General features: G+C 41.6%; 1 protein-coding gene across 10 annotated transcripts in view; it reads left to right on the top strand.

The window, feature by feature from the left end:
• The window catches only part of Msantd2 (Myb/SANT DNA binding domain containing 2), a 33,104-nt gene extending 13,555 nt beyond the window's left edge, over window positions 1-19,549 (top strand). For 2 of the 10 annotated variants that reach the window (XR_007978866.1, XM_052188676.1), the window contains one exon: window positions 8,659-12,380. Coding sequence is in view for 8 of the 10 variants with exons in the window: in XM_052188676.1 (XP_052044636.1) it covers window positions 8,659-8,715 (57 nt within the window). In the remaining 2 variants the exon portion in view is untranslated. Of the gene's footprint in view, window positions 1-8,658; window positions 12,545-13,870; window positions 13,932-18,072 lie in introns of those variants that run through there. The other 8 variants (XM_052188674.1, XM_052188675.1, XM_052188673.1 and 5 more) reach the window with 8 other exon arrangements.
• Window positions 19,550-20,741: the final 1,192 nt, after the last annotated feature.

Below are 20,741 nucleotides of genomic sequence, written 5' to 3'. Positions count from 1 at the left end.
CCCTCAGTTTGAAAACCATACTCTGCAGTTTTACATAAGGAATAAGGTGATTGGCTTTTTTTTGTTGTTGTTGAGAATGTTTTTCTACGTGCACATCCAGGTGATGCTGAGATTTGCCTTCCTGAGCAGCTAAGTGCTGTTTTTCTGTCAGTGCTTAGCTCAGAGCATTACTCCGTTTTTTTTTTTTTTCCAAGACAGGGTTTCTCTGTGTAGCCCTGGCTGTCCTGGAACTCACTCTGTAGACCAGGCTGTCCTGGAACTCAGAAATCCACCTGCCTCTGCCTCCCAACTGCTGGGACTAAAGGCATGTACCACCACCGCCTGGCCAGAGCATTCCTCTTTGCTGCAGGGTATGCAGCATCCTGTTGTGAGCCAAAGAACATAATTTTCTTCTCTTGCTGAAATTAGGAAACAGCGCTTGGGCTCACTGAGGTCACTGTTGTGCCTATTTCATTTTTCCTTGACTTAAATAATGTATCCATATTACTACACCCAGAAAATGGAAAAGTTTTACGTTCTTTACTCTAGCATGACCACACATCCCCAAAAATGTTTATATTTCAACAAGATTGGTCAGCCTGTTTGTAATTTCAGTATATTTCCATGTGACAAAAACAGGAACGACTAGATGGTTTTATTTTAGCAAACTCCAAGAGAGTATATCAGCCATTCATGCACCTTATTTCACTATTCATGTCGTGTTCCCTTGCGCTTGCTTCTTCAGACTAGGTTGCCAGTGAGCAAGGGTTAATTCTTCCAGTAGTGAGACTGCTTTTCCTTCTTTGTTTATATGTCAGTATGCTAATTACATGTTATAGTCATGCTAAGTCTAAAAACAGTTAGAATTGATTAGTTGACAAAGCTAGATGTTTTTGAAATTTAATTCTGGGTAAAAGATAATAGCAATGTCACAAACCTCCTTCTAGGTGTGAAGTCCTATTGTGTTACCAAACATGATAGGGAGAAAGTCAAGGTAGCATTTCTGTAACATGTTGATTGGTGTGGGTTAGCTGAAATTCTTGATTGATTTTTCCCTACATAACTCCTTTGTTTTTGGTTTTTGGGTTTTTTTTGGGGGGGGGGATTGTTTTGTTGTTGTTAGGGTTTTGCTGTTGTTTCTTGAGGTGGGATTTCTTTATGTAGTCCTGGATGTCCTGGAATTTATTCTGTAGTCCAGGCTAGCCTCAGACTCATCTGCCTCCCTCTGCCTCCCTGCCTCTTAGTGCTAGAATTAAAGGCGTGCACTACCACTGCCCAGTGACTCTTAATGCTGATTGCTGCAGTAAGGTTCTTTTTATAGAGATGAAAGTGTGTTGAAATTGAGTCTTTTTATGTAATCGTGACAGCGGGGTTCATTTGAAGGTGTCATTCGTACTTTATGCTTACTGTGTGCTTTTGATATAACATTTTAATTTCCTGCTCTGCTCTACTTGAGTTTACCTTTATTCATAAGCCCTTTAGCATACACACACTGTGGTTGCATCATTTTGTAATAATTCTAATAGCTAACATTAGAGCAGTTAGGTCTATCACTTTAAAAGCTCTGCTTCTCATTTAATGCTCACAACAGATCTTGATGGGAGCACTGTCCTCAACTCAGCTTCGCAGATGGGAACTTAAGGCACAGGGAGATTAATTTGGATAATGTCACAAAGCTAGCAGGTGGTGACAATAGGAAAGCAGTCTTGTTCCAGATCCTGTGTTTATAACAACTTGGTTCATTTCTTCCTACAGATCAGCAGCCCACTTTCTTTACATTTTGACAACTGCAATAATGTTTTTGGATCATAAAGCATAAATGTAATACCAAAACCATATAGTAGGATCCAGATGGACCCACCACTATACTTACTTATTTTATTCTTCTGTCTCCTCTTTCTGTCCATCCCTTCACCCCTCTACATAGGGGCTCATGTAGCACAGGCTAGCTTCACATTCACTGTGTGGCTGAGGAGGGTGACTTTGAACTCCTGATCATCTGTCTCTTTAGTGTTGGGATGATAGGCATTTGTCACCACAGCTCATTTAAGCAGTGCTGGGAATCAAACCCAAGACTACATGCATGCTAGTCAAGCGCTCCACCAACTGACCTACATGTTCAGCCCTCTTAGCATTCATTCATTCAGTTTGTCTCTCTGTCTCTGTCTCTGTCTCTGTCTCTCTCTCTCTCTCTCTCTCTCTCTCTCTGTGTGTGTGTGTGTATGTGTGTGTGTGTGTCTGTGTCTGTGTGTGTCTGTGTGTGTGTGATTATGTGATTAAGCTCCAGTCCTTTTATATACTGGACAAACGTATATTTTTCTCAGAGCTAATTTTCATCATTCAGATTTATGGGATCTAACAGCCTGCTGTATTCTTATATTATGATGCCAAATCATCTATCTCAGTTGAAATCATCTGTTGATTGCAAATGTTGAGTGCTTGAACAGAGAAATACAGTTATGGTTACTGCTCTAGACTCATTTGGTTTGGAGCCCCTCAAAAACTCTTGTAAAATGAAACCACATCGCTAGTGATTGCTTGAATTTAAGATTGTTTTTTGGAAAGCTGTCACGATTGGACATTAAAGTCACAAAACTTTTATAATGAAACTCTAAAGATTTAATGTGACAATACACAGCCTACTGTATTGAACTTCTATCTACAGAGAGACATATCAACTGCAGATGTGTCAAGCCAGGCATGTCCAAGCCGTAACCAAAGGGCACACTTCATCTGTCACATGAAAAGTGGAATGCCGGCCCATCACATCTGAGTTCCCCGTCACCCATGCTTTAGATCACCAACTTAAAAAACATTTTATTTGATGTTTATGACCATCATATGTATGCAGTGCTAGAGGAGACCAGAAGGTGGCATCAGATCCCCTGGAACTTAACGACTGTTGGGAGTTGCCATGTAGCTGCTGGGAATTGAACCTGGATCCTGTGAAAGAGGAGCCAGTGCTCTTACTGCTAAGCCATCTTCCCAGGCCTCCATAAACTTTTTATTTTTAGATCCATCCTTATTATCAGTATCATATTCATTTTCTTATATGTATCAAAACTCATGGTGAACATTGAGTTTTGGGTTATAAAAGAGGACTTAACAAAAAAAACACCACTTCTGCTTTGTAAAGTTTTAAGTGAGAGTTTAAACCAGGTATGAAAATAAGATTAAAGTCTTTAGAGTAGAAGATTCATTGTCATTCATTCATATCTTCAGTGGATGATGGTGGTTCTTAGGCTGTCAACTCCTCTTAAAGAGGGTGAGCTTGAATTAAAGCAAAAGAAACATCGGCAAGATACGATTACTTTTTGACAGTAAAAACAAGTAAGTATGGGGCTTACTTGCCAAAAGATGCTGTAGATTACGGTCACCCCCTCATGCCTTCTATTACTTACTGCATGAGTAACTGGTTGGGGACTCGCCTCCTTAGAGATAATGAGCTGTAATGAATATAAGTTGTGTTCCACACAATGAAATTTTTGTGAATGATGGACATGTACAAAGGCAGTCCTGTAATTCCCATTATAATGGAGCCAAAAATTTCTTGTCATCTAATTAAGTTATTGTAGCAATCTTACGTCCTATGGCAAAGCATTACTCAACATGTTGTGATGCTGTTGCCAATCTGTAAAACTATGGTGCAGCCAAGCATGAAGGCTGCTTGTGTAATCTGAGCACTTTGGAGCTATTCTTGTTTGCCAGCTCTCTTTCTTTGGTAAATATGGCTAAAAGCAGTTCGAGGAGGAAAGGATTTACTTCATTTTTACAGCTTACAGTCTATCGTGAACAGAAGTCTGGACTCATTTAGGAACCTGAAGTCCAGGCCTGGACAGAGGCCATGGAGAGGAACACTGCTTACTGGCTCGCTCCCCCTGGCTGGCTCAGCTTGCTTTACTATACCACCCAGGGCCACCTGTCCAGTTGCGGTGCTGACAGAGTGGGCTGGGACCTCCCACATCAGTATTAATCAAGAAAATACCCCATAGACATGCCCACAGACCATTTGATACAGACTTTTTTTCCCAGTTTAGGTTGGCTCCCTCTTGCCAAATTACTCTAGCTTGTGGCAGGTTGACAAAAAGTAACAAGTAGGGAAGGCTGATACAGGAGGATTTCCATGAGTCCCAGGGTAACCTGAGTTATAGAGTGACTCAGTGTACTGTCTTACAAAACATAAAGCAGCAATAAAAACAAGTCACACAGTGGCACATCTCAGTGTGGACAGTGCATACATAGCACTTGAAGATGACAATGAGTGGTTTAGGTGCTTACCCGACATCATTAGTGCAAGGCGTATTAACTTAAGTCATACCGTAAGCAGAATGTCTTGTTACACTGGCTGCCCCCCTTCACTGGGTAAGAGGCCATGCATGTGTAGTGATATACTCATGCCAACTAGGTTTGGGCTAAGTACAGTATAATTTCTGCTCCTGAAAAAACTCTTAATAACACATTTTTCCCCTAAGATGGGATCTAATGTACCTCAGGCTGCCGCGAAACTGACTGTGTAACTGAAGATGATCATGAGTGAATGATAGTCCTGCCTCTACCTTCCAGTGCTAGGAGTATAGGAAAATAGCCATTTTATCCTATACTGATTATCTACATTTCCTTCCAACTTCCTAAACAAGCTTAGATTTCTTTAAGGCAGAAACTTAGAGTAAACTTAAACTTGCTTATTGCTTCATTTTTCATAAAAATGGTAAGAGATCTTATGCAGTTTTGGCTTATACTTTATACTATGTAAATGCAAAAAAACCCTTTACATTTTTATAACTGGTTAAATCTTGATTTAATGTTTAGACCTAGAAATCTTTTCTTTTTTTTTTAAATTGAGTATGAATGTTTTGCCTGCATGTATGTCTGCACCATGTATGTGTTGGATGCCTTCAGAGGACAGAAGAAGACATCAGATCTTATGGGACTAGAATTATAGACAGTGGTAAACTGCCATGTGGGTGCTGGGAATTGAACTAGGGTCCTGTACAAGATTATCCAGTGCTCTTCACAGCCACGCCATCTCTCCAGCCATAGGCCAGATGTCTTGATGGAGGATTTCTTTTTTTACCCCTTTTTAAAATATTTATTCAATGTATGTGATGAGTACATTGTCGCTGTCTTCAGACACACCAGAAGAAGGCATCGGATCCCATTACAGATGGTTGTGAGCCACCACATGGTTGTGGGAATTGAACTCAGGACCTCTGATAGAGCAGTCAGTGCTCTTAACCACCGAGCCATCTCTCCAGCACTATGGAGGATTTCTAATAGCTTTAGTTTTTAGATGAGCTATTAAGGATGTCAGGATTGATTTCATAAATGCATAAACTTATTAATGGAAACACTAAGTGTGCTAGATGGTAGTTTACAGTAAGAAAATGAGTACAAACTAAGATAATCACATGGCCAGCATATGAAAGCATGGAAAAAAGTGGCCTGCTGTGTAGGTTCATGTTTACAAATTATTCTTCGAGATGTGCCCCACAGTGTGCATGTGGATGCCAGAGACAACTTTGTGCAGTTGGTTCTACCTTTGTAAGGGGTCTGGGGATTGAACTCAGGAAGTCAGACCAATTCAGCAAGCCCCTTTACATACTGAGCCTTCTCTTTAACTCACTCATTTCACTTTCAAACTTTGAATGAATGGAAGCCACTTCTGTATTTCAGCAGCAGGGTAATGTTATTACTAGAAAAGCCTGTCTGGGTTGTTGTTGTTGCTTGGGTCTTGAGGGGAGTGGACTTGATTTTGGGGCATGATTGATTGTGGAATAATTAGTTCATAGTTTGTATGGGGACATATTTTTTTTAAATACTTGTTATTATTTACTTACATGTGTATGTGTGTTTAGGTCTGTCTGTCTGTCTGATGAATTCAGATGGGTGTCTGATCCATTGGAGCTGGAAGAGTTACAGCTTTCTGATGTGGGTGCTGAGAATTGAACTCAGGTCCTCTTCAAAAACAACCAGCACATGTTCTTAACCATGGAGCCATCTCTTTAGTCCCGTATGGGAACTGTTAAAAGGGGGGAAAGGCTCCCTCTGCCATGTCAGACGGGTGTCTGTGACTGTGCTTCTCCCCTTATTATCACCTGTTGATCCATTAATGACAGTGTTAGTGTTATGTGAATGGAGTCAGAGCCCCAAAGAGTGGAATACTGAGAAAACCAAAAAAAAAAAAAAAAAAGACAACCCTGTCCCCTGTAAAAAGATGCTGACATAGCAACTTTAAAGGAGTGCTTCTCTGCAGTACTTCCTGTGTGGATATCACACCCTGTTTAATGTTCCCACCCTTCCCCAGCACTCCTAAGGGTCCATTTGCAGTCTAGCATATGCATCACTTGCAAAACATTTCCACAGTACCTGCCACTTTGGTTGGAGTTGTTCTGTTTTGAGACAGGGTCTCAGATAGCCCAGAATGAAGTTTTAAATATTGCTGTTGTCACTTAGAAAAAAACAATTGTTTTTTACCACATAGAAAAAAGTACTTTAAGTGTGGTAGTGCACACCTTTAATCCCAGCACTGAGGAGATAGAGGCAGGTAGATCTCTGAGTTTGAGGCCAGCCTGGTCTACAGGGTGAGTTCTGAGACAGCCAGGGTTATACAGAGAAACTCTGTCCATAACAAAATAAATAAACAAGATTATTTGCTTATTTATTGTGAACTTTACTGACATTTTATTGGAAAAAATGGGAAAAAACCCAAGACTTCCATCTTATGAGAGTTGGAGGTGGAGGAAGTTTTGGGTTTAGCCTGGGCCACATAGGTAGACTTTGTAAGAGGATTGTACTCAGGCCAACTGTATGGCCACGGTGCCTTTACCTGCTAAACCATCTTGCTGGCCCTCATTGCACCAGACTTTAGAACCTGAAGTCTGTCATACAAATTGTTTTCTTATCCTAGATTTCCCAGTACATCTTTCATTCCTGCCTGGGAGGAAAGCCTCCGTGCCATAGATCAAGTTTTAAAGCAGACGGAGAGACTGAGGAATTGGTGGTGTGTGCATGTTTTTCAGGAGGGGATCGTGGTCCTCACAGGTTTAGAATCTCCTGCAAAAGAAAAGGAAAAGCCAAATGTTTAGAACTGGGAAGATCTTGCTCTTCTCTAACCTGTAGAACCAGGGAGCAAGAAATAAGTTCCTCCGTTTTTCTCTTTGTATTTCTTTTCTTTCTTTTCTTCCTTTTAGTTGGTTTTAAAGGATTTAGTCCATTTGCAAGAAAACCCAATATGATAATACTAAAAGTTTTGCCCAATTAGTTTTGTTTTAGGTACTTTCTACTCCAAAGTTGCAGTTATATGTCAAAAGATGTGAGTGTAAATTTAGGCTGTTTTGTTTTGTTTATTTTTCTTTTTGAGTCAGACCTCTGTTATTTAGCTGTGTCTGTCTTGCAACTCTGGAAGATCAGGCTGGTTTGGAGCTCACAAAGATCCTCCTACTTCTGCCCCCCAGTGTTGGGCTTACAGGCATGCGCCACCTACTGTTAATATGTTAGGAAAGCACGCTACCAACTGAGCTGTATGTGTGTGTGTCCTCAGGCTGTGTGTGTGTGTGTGTGTGTGTGTGTGTGTGTGTCCCCATCTATCCATGTGATGTGTTGCTTAAGATTGAACCCAGGGCCTGATACATACTAGGCAAGCATTCCACAGGGGTGTGTCCTCAGACCTATTCAGTTTTTATTTAAACTTATTTTGTTGCCTCAGTTAAGAGCCACTAGTAATAACTGTATCAGGAGTTTAAAGGAAAAGGGTCTATTTTACAGAGACTACTCATTTGTCTTAGTCAGAGGTATTTGTTTGGTGGGATTTTTTGTTGTTATTGTTGTTTTCTAGAGACAAGGTCTCACTGTACACCAGGCTGGCCTTAAACTTGCAGCAATCTTTCTGTGTTGGGTGCCAGTATTATAGAAGCGAACTGCCGTGTCCAGCTAGAAGTGGTATTTTGACACTTCTAAAAGAATAATAGTTACTGGAGATTTAACATCCTGGCTAATTTCCCCATTTTTTTGGTAGAGTATATGATTTTTAAAGACTTGTCTTACTTAATCATTAGAGTGGGAGGAATTTTGGGTTTGTCACGTTCAGTTGGCTACTGGGTAAACATGCAGGGCATGTTTAGTGTGGCCAGTTCGACAACTCCATTAGAAAAGCTGTGTTACTGTTTTTTTCTTATAACATTGTTTCCTACTATTATAGCTAAGCCGTCCTCCCCTCAGGGTCACTTTACTTCTCATCTCTCATCGTAGACCAGTGAAGCCAGTGTTTCCAAACAGCATGTTTATATGGCTGTTGTAACTTATCTCTGCTCCTCCTCATTGTATGCTCTGTCCCACTTGCTGCCAATTCTGTTAAAGCAGTGGTTTTGTCACGGTGACTATTGTATTATATGAAGTGGGTAAGTTCATAACAATTTTCTTGGCCTATGCCTATATGAGCTATTTAGTTTGCCTCCTCTATTCCCAAACCAGGGAAGAACTAACTAGCTCTTCCCACTTCCTAAATGCAAGAGCAGGGATTAGAGGACACTGGAGTGAAAAGCCTGAATTTCACCCTTAGAGTAACTTAACAATATCAGGAAGGGCTTTGAGACCACTAGCCCTGCTTATAGATCTTATTTTCCAAGCCTTTCATTATTTAATTTGCCCTTTTCTGAACTCTACAATTTCCCTCTCTTGTAGCTGGTTCGATGCCCAGACCTGAATGCTGTGCTCCAGCTGTGGCCTCACCGGTGCTGAATAGAGAGGAAGAGCCACCTTCATAGCTTACATGTGATTCCTCTGCTTATACAACCCAATACTGGATTTACTTACTTTGGCAAGATAGCTGCATTGTGCACTGTATTTAATGTTCCGTGTACTGTAACCCTGGGTCTTTCTCTGCATTGCTGCCGTCACCCTCAGTCCTGCCAATCTAAACCTCCTGCCTCTGTTTACCTGCCCTTCTTCCTTAGACTCCCATGCATTCATGCACAATGAATGTCATCTTTTTATTCTCTAATTCCCTTTTCCTTTAATCTCAAATTCTGGCAAGACTTTCACTCTGTCCTATAAATTTTCAGCGGTCAGCCAACCCCACCCCCCCCCACCCCCGCCCCGCTCCCGCTTTGGTAATGGGACGTCCCTCAAGCCTTCTCTCGGGTTCTTCTCCGTTTGTGGCCCTGAGACCTAAGCATTTGGTGTGGTGGATTGAATAAGCGTTCACCTGGCGTTTCTGAAGCTCAGCGACTCTGGTTTGACCCCTTGAAGTTGTTCCCTTGCTTAGTTCTGTCTAGATTTCCTTGATTCTTGGTCTTGGTGGATAGTATAGTCTTACAGCCCCTCCTCCAGGGAGATGAAAACCGTACTATCAACATCAACGAAGCAGAGAGATTTCTCACAGTAAGGAAGTTAACTGTTGTCTTTTAATAGACTAGCCTTTAGCAGTCTTAGAGTTGGTTCTCCAGTTGGAGGTGAATTTGATGCTGTACATTTCTGAGATGAGTGAGGTGAGTGAAGCACTGACTGAAGCCAGGGCTGTCCATCAGGGTCAGGTGGACTGCGCCAGCCAGCCAGCCAGCCAGCCAGCCAGCCGGTGGATCGTGGTGGAGTTGGTAGCTGATTCAAGTGGGAGCTGCAGCCTCTTTGTTCCTGGGCTCTGGAGCATCCTGATCTGACTTAGAGAAGGGTTTTAGTTGCTTTGTTTAGGATTGTTGATACAGCCGCCCAGTCTTTTAATGATATGCTTTGATTAAGCATTTAGAGGCTAATGTATTGTATAATCTTTACTGTGGGTGGTAAGAATTCGAAGGTCTCCAGACATCCTTTTTATCTATGTGTAAGCTCTCAAGTGGATCCTAGTGGGTCAGCAGTTAAGCCGATGTTGATGTTTGAGTCCCCCCATGCCCCATCTTAGTGGATATGCCCTGTTTAAACAGACTGCCCTTGAATTTGTGATATTTATTAGACCTACAAGTACTGCTTACATGCATTTATATTTGGAAGGAGAGAAAGTTGGTTTGGAAATCTTTTTAATGCAATTTCAGTATATCAAGTTAGACATTACCAAACACCTGGTAGATGTCAGCACATTGTACTAATTTTAAACATGTGTTACAGGTGTATACTACAAGTAAAAGGTGTTTATAGCTGTCAGAGATTGCTGGTTTCAGTATTCACAGTTACATAACCAAAAAAATTGTAAGCTCAATTTGGTGGCTTTGAAAAAAATGTCTTTTCTCTGATTTCTCCCCATGTATATTATAAAAACTTGGTGACTCTATTTTTGATGAGAACAAATGGTTTTAAATATAGGAGGAAAATGGTAGAGTTGCTGTGCCTTTGTCACTTCCTTGTAAGTATGGCACCCTTCTTGGAAGGTAATGTTAGTTTGGTCCCTCGGCTTCTAGAGTAGCCCTCAGTGACCAAACTGAGTGGACTTTGCTGTTGTAGGAGCCAGTGAGTGGTGAAGGGTAATTGTTTCCATCTCCATTTATGGTCTTAGGAGGGGAAATGCACAGGGTTGGGACTCTCTATTTACAGTCTTTGGAGGAGTCAAGAGAGGTTGGGATGTTCTTGCAGGCAGAAACTAGATATTGTAAGATAAAAATAAATTGTCAGAGGCTGTTTGCAATTCAAATTCCGATCTCTGAGGAGGTGAAGGGTGCTGGGAAAGGGGAGTATGTTCGAAGTTAAATGATATTTGCAGCGCTTGTCTCTTTCCATTGGGAGATTTGACCATGACACACATTTTCCAAGTTTTTGATACTAGATTGTTTAAGAAAGTTTTGTCCTATGGGGTCAAAATTCTTTGTTACAAAAAGAAAGCCTAGATGGATTTTTAAAGAGTTTACATGAGAAGCCTCAGTTTTCTGTAAGGATCGTTTGAGGTGGTGGGAGTGATTCTTTGAAAGGGATAGTGGGTAGATGCTCATTCGGGGGTCCAAGCTGCCCTGGTGCTGTGTCTGAGGGAGATCTCACTGCTCATGCTTTTATTATTCTTTTTGCCTATTTTGATTTCTGGCCTCAGAGCAGATTTTTAAAAAGTCTTTGAGGAAGTGTCTTGTAGATTGTCAGCTGTGATTTAAAGATCCTGCACTTCATGGAGATCTGTACAGCTCCAGACTTGTTATAGTTTGGTGAGAATGGGTCATATATTGGCTGATGGAAGGTAATCTTCTTTAGGAGAGTCTTACAATCTTGACAATGCTTTTACATTAGGTTAGAGATAAACTAGTTTTAGCAGTTAAGTTAGAAAGTATTTAGGAGCCACTAGGGAAAGGGGCTTTTGCCTCAAGCAAATTCTGACTAAAACCCCATGACAGAGAAGAAGGAAAGCAAGGCAGGCAGAGACACACAGCGCACAGCCTGAATGTGGCTGTGTGTTTGAGACTAAGTCCTTGGTGTACTTCTGATGTGTCTGGAAGATAGCATGAGGTATACTATTAATTTCAGGAACTGGGCCAGTCTGAAATACATAGTAGAAATAAAGACAATAAAAAAAGGAAAGAGTTGAACAAGACAGAAGGTTATTCAGGTTTTGTTTAGGAGCTTGCACAGTGTATTTACTTGCTGTGCCAAGTGACAGAGAACGACATGAGATGACTCCCTTCCTCACCCTCCCTGAGAAGGACTGTCAGCCTTGTTTGTTGGTTTGTTGGTTTGTTTAATTGGCAGTGTGAATTGGTAGATTAGTAAAATGTAGGTATTAATGTACTATTTCTTGGTCATTGTGTCTGAGACTAGGAACTTATGATTGATTTGATTGCTGCTTCAGTTACAGACATTTTTATGATGACAATGAGTTAGGAAGGAACAGACTGTACGTGATCTATTTTGTTAGCTACTTTGTCTAGACAGCTGTTTTCCCCTGTTCTTAACTAAGAGTAAGGAAGATGTTTTCCTCTTGGGGAGATTCTTCTTTCTGTCCTCTTTCCCTCACGTTTTTCCAAAATCTGGGCACCATAGCAGCTCTCTCTCCTGTGGCAGGTGTGCATCCTATTGGCTGGCTGGTATTTCTTTTTTTCCTCCCCCTTATCCTTTTTAAATGCGGGAGGGGGTTTAAAATATGTGTATTGGGTATATGCAATAATGTTGTAATGTTTCTTGTTGTTTTAATTGATAATTGCAAAATAACTGTTTGAATTATAACATGTTTGAGTAAATGCTAAATTAGTATTTTTCTAGTATAATAATGAATTTGAAATAGCATTCCTGTAACAATGTGTTTGTGTTTGTCTGTCTGTGTCTGTCTGATAGTAATTAATATCTGTGGTCCGTATCTGGAGGCGGAAGTACAGCTTTAAAGGAATAACAAAAGACTTTGTGTCTTAGACCCTTCGCAGGTGTTACAGTCGGGTGAAAGAACATGGTGTTGGGAAAAGAAAGAGCAGTTACACATTTGAACAGTTGGAACAGGTGTTTGGTCAGGGAGGATGGGATGCTCAGCCCTGCCAGCCTGTACTTATTAACAGTAGTGGCTTGTACCAGGAGCTGGAGTCAGATGGCAGCACTATGGAGGACTATTCACAGGAAGACTGGGGAAACCACAGTCAGGATCTCCATGGCTATCCAACAGATCAGGAATTGGGTAAGAAAACTGTGTGTGTGTGTGTGTGTGTGTGTGTTTCTGTGTTTCTGTGTATGTATGTATGTGTATGTATCTGTCTGTCTGTCTACCTGGTAGTGAAGTGGTATTTACCACCTGCAATGGCTTCTAGTGCTGTCAGCACAGGCATTTTGCCAAACTGTTTGAGTCAGTATGGGCATCCTTGGATTAGCATCAAATTGCCAAGTCATGCTTGCTATTTGCTATTAGCTACTTGGTGACTTGGATACTGTTCAGTTCCCTGAAGATAGAAGACTTCCTAACCCGGGTCTTACAAGGAGGTTCACTGACAGAACCTTATGCAATTCAAAATACCCCTGCTCTTTGTAGCACTAAGACTTCCTGCTAAGACTAAGCACTGACTCTTGGCCCAGCTACTTTAAACCTACATTTGAGTGGTCTGATTGAGAGGCTACGTGTAGTTTTTGTTTGCTTGTATGGCTGTATGTCAAGTGCTCCAATTTTGGCCTTCATATTTGGGATGTACTGATGAGGTCTTTGCGATAGCCTGTGTATATCAGCAGCAAGTTGTGCAATGAGGAGATGCCCTTCTGCCTAGTGAAGTGCTTAGGTAAAACTCTGAGAAAGTGCAGGCAGGGTGGCAGGATAAATTTGTTTCCCTTGCTTAAGGAAAAACAAAACAAAACAGAAATCCTACCAATGACAACAGAACAATAAAGAAAAAGAGTGAACTGTTGTATTTTATATTAATGCTGTTTTAATTTATCCCAAGTGTTAGAAGGGAAAAGGAAAGAGGTTATGTTACGATTATTAGCTATATGTAAAAGAATATGAAGATTTGAAGAATAAGAATAGATGCTAAATGATCTTGTCTTTTAATCTCACAAGAATAATAAGGCCGGAGTGAAGGCTGTACATCATAACCCTGTTGGCTGGGAAGACTTAGGTCACCAGGCCTTGAGAACGGCAGAATGCGCTGATCCTCGTATTTGGGGGATAATTACTGACCCTGTAAAACCTACACAGAAAGCCTAAATAGAGCACAATCATTTCCATTCTTGTTCCTTTAAAAATCATGTTTGCAGTGAAATTAAGCTTTAAGCTCCTCACTTGAAATCCACTGGTGACCTTGAAGAGTTTTATGCTTGTGGAACCTGGTTTCTGATCTTGCATATAAATGTTCGCATCTCATTATATAAAGTTACATTTTTAAATCTGGTATGGGACAGTGTTAGACACCAGGATAAAGAAAGTACAAAACAAACAGTAAATAGAGCTACTTATTCACATAAATGTATACCACCACTTAGGAAAATATAATTTTTTAAAAAATTCTTTGTTTTTCAGATGAAATGCCAGTTTCAAAGAGAACATTAAAAATAAAACAAGAGTCTTCTGAAGAGACACAGTAAGTAGATACTTCCGTTTTTTACCAATGTGTCTTAGGTTTAGTGACCTGGGAGGATCATGGGTACCTAGGCAGTGATATAGACAGACCATGAAAGCATTTCTGCTCATTCTGGGGACCTGAACTGCCGAATTTCCTATTCAGGAAGAAGAAACAATTGTTACACAAAAATGCGTGTTTCCTTTCTTAGTTTGCATTCCTACATACTTACTAAGAGAAGCTGAGCCACATGCACTTGACTTTGAATGGGGCTGGGTGAGATGGCAGGAGGGCCAAGGGGGGGGGTTCTATTCTTTTATTACAGTTTGAAAATCAGAAAGAAAGCTCTTAGGTGACCTACTTATGCATGTGGGAAACAGCCCCTGGAGGACAGACTGAGAAGGGTCAGGATAGAGCCTGTCATTGGCCCAACTGTTCTCCGTGTAAGAGTTAACACCATCTGTTAGATCCACAGTTCTTTTTAGTAGCTTTAAATGAGTTCCTTATCAACACCATTAAAAAGACTTAAAGATAACGTTTTGGACTGAATGAAGAGCACCACTCGTTATTCCCGGTAAGGGTTCCTAGCACCAAGCCTTGTGGTACATTCCACATCTATAATCTTGGAATCTGATAGACAGAGGGAAAGACAAGCTGTACAGAGCTAACAACTGCACAGAAAGGCAAGTCAGCAGTTCAGCAAGCTCTGGAAAAAAAAATCTCTTTTTGCAGTATGTCTTTAGAATGAAAGAATCCCAGTGATGTCTGATTAATCCTGTATCTGGGGAAAGGGTGAGTGAGCATTCAGGAATATGAAAGTTCCCCCGATCCTCTTCAGCAGCAGAATGTGATACAAATCAGTAACCCCAAAGCTAATCTCTTACTGAGCAGTAGTTACCTTTGTGACATTGTGACATCAAAGTAGAAAGGAAGGAAAGCTGGAAGCTTAACACCTGGTACAGTGCATTTATGGGGTCGAAGAGTCTCTAACCTTTACACGGGGCCCAGGGTTGAACTCAAGTCATCTGGCTCACAGAGCAAGGGCTCTATCGCAGAACCACTTCACCAGCCCTGGCAAATGATTTTTAAAGTGAGTTATTATAAATCCATACTTTTAAATCCCTCACTCTCTAGAGTGCTTCTGCTTTGTAACTAAAGTTTCCAATGTCTCCCAGATAGCCCCCTGGAGCCTTCAGGGGGTGGTCCTTACACGTAACCAGGCATAGACCCGTCAGAGTTGCCACTAGCCTTAAGCCCGGGAACTTGTTTGGCATTGGCTCTTCTGAACCCAGGAAATGGGCAGTTCTCAGGAACGACTCAAATACGTGTGGGGCCAATTGCTCCAAGTTTCCAAAACCCTGTCATGCTGAGTCCAGCAGGACTCTGGTGTGCTCTCTCTAGTGCCAGCTCACTAAGGAGTGAGGATCTGAAGAGCTTCCAGTCGGCCATTTGCTCCTCAGTCTGGCACTTCTGAGATTCTCTGCAGTATCTGACTTGCTTAGAACATGAAGTATTGAATAAAATACAGTTATCTCTATCTGGGTAGTGGGTGAGGTTTTGTTTGTTTTTCTTCCTCCTCTCCCTCTTAGCGTCCGTGTGGTTAATTTACTGACTAATCCATGCTTCACGAAGAGTGTTCCCTAATCTTGTGTGGTTAATTTTTGATTTTTAAGTGTCTGCTGTGTGCAAGGCATTGACATATATCAGTGAGCAAGATGAGCGTAGCTCTGGCTCTCCTCCTTCTCCTCCTCCTCCTCCTCCTCCTCCTCCTCCTCCTCCTCCTCCTCCTCCTCCTCCTCCTCCTCCTCCTCCTCCTCCTCCTCCTCAGTGTACTCCGCCCTGAGATTAATAAAGCATGGCCTAGTGGTTATGAGCACCTCCTGGAAAAACATGCTGATGGGAATTCAGACCCAGTGCCTCTGCCACAGCTGGCCATGGTCCGTTCATGCCTGCTGGCGCGGGTGGAGGTGGAACCACGGGGTCTGTGGGTTAGTGGCTGCCTACCCATTCAAGACATGAAAGCTCCGGGTTGAGTGAGAGACACTGCCTCAGAAGAACACAAGTGAGCATGGTGGAGGAGGAGGGTATTCATCCCTCTTCTGACTGGTGTACCTGTGTACACAGGTGTACATGCGTACACACGGTGTACATGTACCAAACACATACACACAACATTAAGAGAAGGAAGTTTAAAAAAACAATTTGATGGTTATAAAAGACAGTATTCCTTTGAACTCTTGTCCCACTCAGGATTATATCTGCCTCTCAAAACATCACAGTCAAATATTGTGATTGAGTGAGTACCTTCTTAGTTCCTTAGCAGAGAAATGGGTCCCAGGAAGCTAGTGCATTCCTTTAGGTGCTTACTTGAGAAGATTGTAAGTCAGACTCATGGGTGAAGGTTTAACTAGGGCACTCTTAGGGTTCTGAGAAGCAGCTGGTAACACAGGCCTCTGCGTCTTGCACAGATAGACCAGGGTAATAAGAGGAAAGGCAGTGGCTTTGTGAGGCCTCCCTGATTGTTTGAAAGCTCTTCTCCAGAAGATAGGAGATTTAAAGTGAAGGTCTGAAGACCATGTCCTCTTTAGAAGATGCTCTTAGCAGAGGGCTGCAGACAAAGCCCAGCGGCTACTCAGTGCCTCAAGTTGAGGTCCTAGCATGTGTCCAGACACTCAGATCCTGGACCTCCGGCAGCACTGCACAGGTCACCCTGCTCATACACAGTAACTAAAACAAGACACACTAAACCCCGAACTCCTAGCAGATCTGCTTTCCTCGATTGTGGGTAAGCAAGTAAGCACTTTTGTAGTTAAACTTAGTTATTTTTTAAAAAATGTAACAACTTGATTTCCAGGTTAATATCTAATAAAGCCAGTCTTACCATATCAAAGTTTGGCCATATTTGAAGAACGATTTTTCTCCCTTCCCTTTCCCTACCTCCCCTCCCCTCCCTTTTTTCATTCTTTCTGGCCCCGCCCCCTCTCTGCCTAGCCCTGGTTGTCCTGGAACTCACCATGTAGACCAGGCTGGCCTTGAATGCAGAGATATACTTGTCTCAACCTTGTTAGTTCTGGGATTAAAGGTGCACACCATCATTTCCAGCAAGAAACAACTTATAATTGTGTTTATGTAAATTACATGAAATATCAGTCAATACATTATTAAAGTAGCTTGTGGAACAGGAATTCCATAGCATGTTCTATCTCAATCTGCAAATTATGCAAGTCAGAATTGAAGCATTTCTGGATGATCACCTTAATGTCTGTTGGGGTGGTCTATTGTTCTTGTATTAGGTCCTTAGTCATAACCATGTACTTATTTTCCTCCAAAAGATATGTAGAAAATTGCTGGCTCTCATAAATCCTGTGTTAAAATTAAGTTATTGTTTGAGGCAGCACTGGTGTTTTGTGTTAAAGTGTTCTTTGCCTTTGGAACTTTGTTCTGAAGACCACTATAAAGGGCTATGATAATGCACACCTTCATACTAGCTCTGGAGAGGCAAAGGCAGGTGGAGCTCTGAGTTCAAGGCTGGCCTGGTCTACAGATCAAGTTCCAGGACAGCCAGGGTTACACACCACACCACACACACACACACACACACACACACACAAAACACAAACACACACACACACATACACACAAAACAGAGACAGAGTATCTTGAAAAACAAACAGGTTATGATCCTGGTGTGGGTCAGTGACAAGGTTTAGTAGGTAAAGTGCTTGTTCAAGCCTGAAAGTCTGAGTTCAACCCCCAGAATGCCTGGGAAAATGGAGGAAAATAAATTCCAAAGTTGTCCTCTGACCTCCACAAATGACACGGCATATACATAATAATAATTTCCCAAAAATTCACGTTCCATGAAATCCTAAGAGCATAAGTGCTTATATTAAAATTGATCTGCAACCATGAAAAGTTGTTTGTAATTCTAGGAACTTTTGGAGGTATTCCTGACATTTAATGCAGTGACCTTCTAGCAAGGAAGCCTTTCTGAGGTGTGGGTGTTTAAATGTAACATTTTATTCCTGTTGACTGTATTTAAGTTGTAGTGGCCCCTATAGTGGGCAGTCTAGGTACTGAACATTTCCACCGCATAGAAAATTCTGTTAGATGTTGCTGCTCTAGACACTTGAAGAATTTAACTGTTAACTTCTCTCTCTAGGAAGCGAGACACCATGCAGAATATTGTACAGATTTTGGAGTCGGTGCAGTTGAAATGGGAACTGTTTCAGAGCTGGACAGACTTTTCAAGGCTCCATCTTTCCAATAAATTGGCCATTTTTGGAATTGGCTACAACACCCGCTGGAAAGAGGATATCCGTTACCATTATGCTGAGATCAGCTCCCAGGTGCCCCTTGGCAAGCGTCTTCGGGAGTACTTCAACTCTGAAAAGCCTGAAGGACGGATCATTATGACCCGGGTGCAAAAAATGAACTGGAAAAATGTTTACTACAAGTTTTTAGAAATCACCATCAGTGAAGCGAGGTGCCTAGAGCTACACATGGAGGTGGACTGGATACCCATTGCCCACTCGAAGCCAACCGGAGGCAATGTTGTGCAGTATTTATTGCCAGGAGGGATTCCTAAGAGCCCAGGCCTTTATGCCATTGGTTATGAAGAATGTATTGAGAGGCCTCTCTCACCAGATGTGGAACGCCATGCTCTGGACCCAGGGAAAGAGGGCCGAGTTGACCTGGAGACCCTCTCAGCACCAGCCCCAGTACAGGTGGAAGTGGAGCCCTCCCGGATCATCTACTGCTACCTCGGTATTGCTGAAGTCAGGACTCTGCAGCAGTGCCTCTTTTTACACTTCCAAGCAAATACCAAAACCTTCAGTAAAGATTGGGTTGGTATTAATGGGTTTTTATCTCAGAACTGTATTGTGGATCCTGGAGTTTCCCCCAAATCCATCTATATCAAATTTGTAGAAGTAGAGAGGGATTTTCTTTCCGCCGGCTCATTAGTTGAGTGTCTGGAAAAAGCCATCGGATATCCCTTAAAATTTAACAACTGAGTGTCATCCTTCATAAGGATTTGGGCTTGTGCATTCTTGTCCCTTCTTCCCATTTCCCAGACTACCCCACATCCAGATGCTGCGCCGGACTCTTCATGGAAGCTCTTTCCACGATGAGACCAATACAACCTCTAAGAAATCAGTAAACTCTGGGCAGAAAAAGCAGACCTCACCTGAAATGCTCATTTTGAGTAAGCAGGTCTTGCATGGTGGGTCAGTTCTTTTTTACAAAAAGAAAACATCGATTTTAAAACCGATTTTAGAACCTTGATATAGACAAATGTAGGTACATTCCATATTGGACAAAACTTATACTTTGAGTTTCATATGAAATTGAAAATTGTATTTTTTTCACTGTTTCATTTTTACACATCTCTATAAGTATTATTTACAACCTTGAATAAATAAGCAATAGATAATGGCAAGTAAATCGAGTCACAGTAAATAAATAAAACTGTTTTTGAATATTACCTTTAGCTACTATTGTATATAATTTAGAGTTCATTTTTTCACCAACCAAGTGTTTTACTATTTCCAATCAGTGTTGCTTGCAAAGACTTTTGTTTATGTGATGTACCAACTTTTATGGTTGTGTTGCCATTTAAACTAAAAAAAAAAAAAGATTAAAGGAATTCCTAACTTCTTGGGTGTCCTAGTGAGCCTTTTGTAGCAGAGTGTGGCTGCATGTTTGTGGGATATGTCTGGCTTTGCTGCAGGAATGGACAGACAGGAGACTACATGTGGCCGGTAGTAGGTGCTTGTCTAGTTGTACAAGGCCCAGGGTTCCATCCCCAAAACTGGACAAAGAAAAGGAAGCACCAGACCTCCCAGCCCCGCAAATGCACTGTTTTCTCTATATATTAACAATGAAGATAGTAATTTGTCTATCCAGAGGTTATTAGAAGTCACATTGTACTTCTGTTTCTTCTAACTTTAGCAGTATAAATTTACTGTAAGAAACTTTGATTCCTCATCTTTTTCACTTGCTAATTGGGGTAAGTCTCCTAAGTAGTAAAAGGGCAAACTTGATATCTCACTGTGCCTAAAGAAAAGAAAATGAGGATCCAATAGAAATATGATATTAATGCCTTTGAAGTGTGAGCCTTGAGAAAAGAAATTGGGAGGTGCTGCTAGTCCATTAGGCAGTGACTCATGCATAGTCCTCTTCTGCGACTCCAGTGGGTCAGGTGCCACTCCACTTGGAGGTTAGTACCCTTGGCTAACAATAGTCCCTGAGAGTCAAGGATTGCAGGAACTTGGGGTATTTATCTTCAATGGTTCCTCAACATTGCTCAAGTGTTCTGCTTTATATGGGCATCAGGTCCAGAGGAGAACCTGTAAGTCCTGATTTTCTGTACCACTGAAAATAAAATCACAAGCCAGAAGGTAGTGGTGATCCTTTAGTCCCAGCGTTTGGGAGACAGAGGCTGATGGATCTCTTTGAGTTTGAGTATAGAATGGTCTACAGAGCAAGTTCCAGGATAGCCAGGGCTACACAGACCTTGTTTCAAAAAACTGAAAATAAAATTGCATATTTAAAAATACACTTTCCTACAACCCCGAAAATGATGCCAAATCTATGATTCCCCTCCCCCTTCTTAATTTGACACCATTTAGCTAACTGATGCTTACATGTTTTTCTAGTGATTTTTTAACCACCGGGATGGCCTGTGTTATTTGAATCTGGGCTTAAGGAGTTACCGCTTTTTCTAATGTAAGCTGCTAAAAATAGGTGTCACTTCGGGGAGAGTATAAATACCCTGGGACTGTCGGCACAGCACCTGCTGGCAGTGTGTGCAGCATTTGTATGTAGGGC

Source organism: Apodemus sylvaticus, chromosome 7, assembly GCF_947179515.1.
Source record: "Apodemus sylvaticus chromosome 7, mApoSyl1.1, whole genome shotgun sequence".
Taxonomy (NCBI): Eukaryota; Metazoa; Chordata; class Mammalia; order Rodentia; family Muridae; genus Apodemus; species Apodemus sylvaticus.
This window is presented reverse-complemented; position numbering and strand designations above follow the sequence as displayed.